The following is a 504-nucleotide window of genomic DNA, read 5'->3' on the forward strand; positions in this document are numbered from 1 at the left end:
CCCCACTGGCCTGCCCGGGGGGGCACAGCGGGCTGTCAGGGTGGGGGGCACCCTGGGACCTGGCACCCTGGTGCCTCTTTGGGCCCCACCGGTGCTCCCCAGCACCAGCAATGCTACGCCGAGTCCCCGCATCCCTCAGGCAAAGTGGTGGAGGGGGACAACACCCAGGCATCGTGGGGCTGCCAGGCACTCACAGGGGTAGGGGACCCGAAACCAGGGTGCCACGGACAGGATCTCCCCCCTGGCGTCCGTCCTGGCCTTGTAGCCGTACGCCTCGGGCTGGCTGGGGAAGACGCTGGTGCATGTCAGCACGTAGCAGAGCAGCCACACCACCATGATGGCCAGGATGATCTGCAGGGGCAGAGACCAGGATGCATCCCCCATTACTTCCAAATCCAGGCGTGGAAAAAGGGGTGGGGTGGCTTTTTTTGGGAGGGGGACCCTCCAGGACCCATCGGCTCTCAGCCAGTCCCCACCGGGAACATCTTTAAGGTCTGGACGCGG

The 504-nt window shown here is 65.9% G+C and overlaps 1 protein-coding gene across 1 annotated transcript in view; it reads right to left on the reverse strand.

Annotated features, from left to right (window-relative positions):
- LOC104135701 (solute carrier family 23 member 1-like) overlaps nucleotides 1–504 on the reverse strand; it is an 11,740-nt gene that overhangs the window by 2,065 nt on the left and 9,171 nt on the right. Inside the window, 2 exon segments of the mRNA XM_035889090.1 lie at nucleotides 27–351; nucleotides 477–502. Coding sequence (XP_035744983.1) covers nucleotides 27–351; nucleotides 477–502 — 351 coding nt within the window.

Source organism: Egretta garzetta, unplaced genomic scaffold (assembly GCF_000687185.1).
Source record: "Egretta garzetta isolate BGI_Z169 unplaced genomic scaffold, ASM68718v1 scaffold60, whole genome shotgun sequence".
Lineage (NCBI taxonomy): Eukaryota > Metazoa > Chordata > Aves > Pelecaniformes > Ardeidae > Egretta > Egretta garzetta.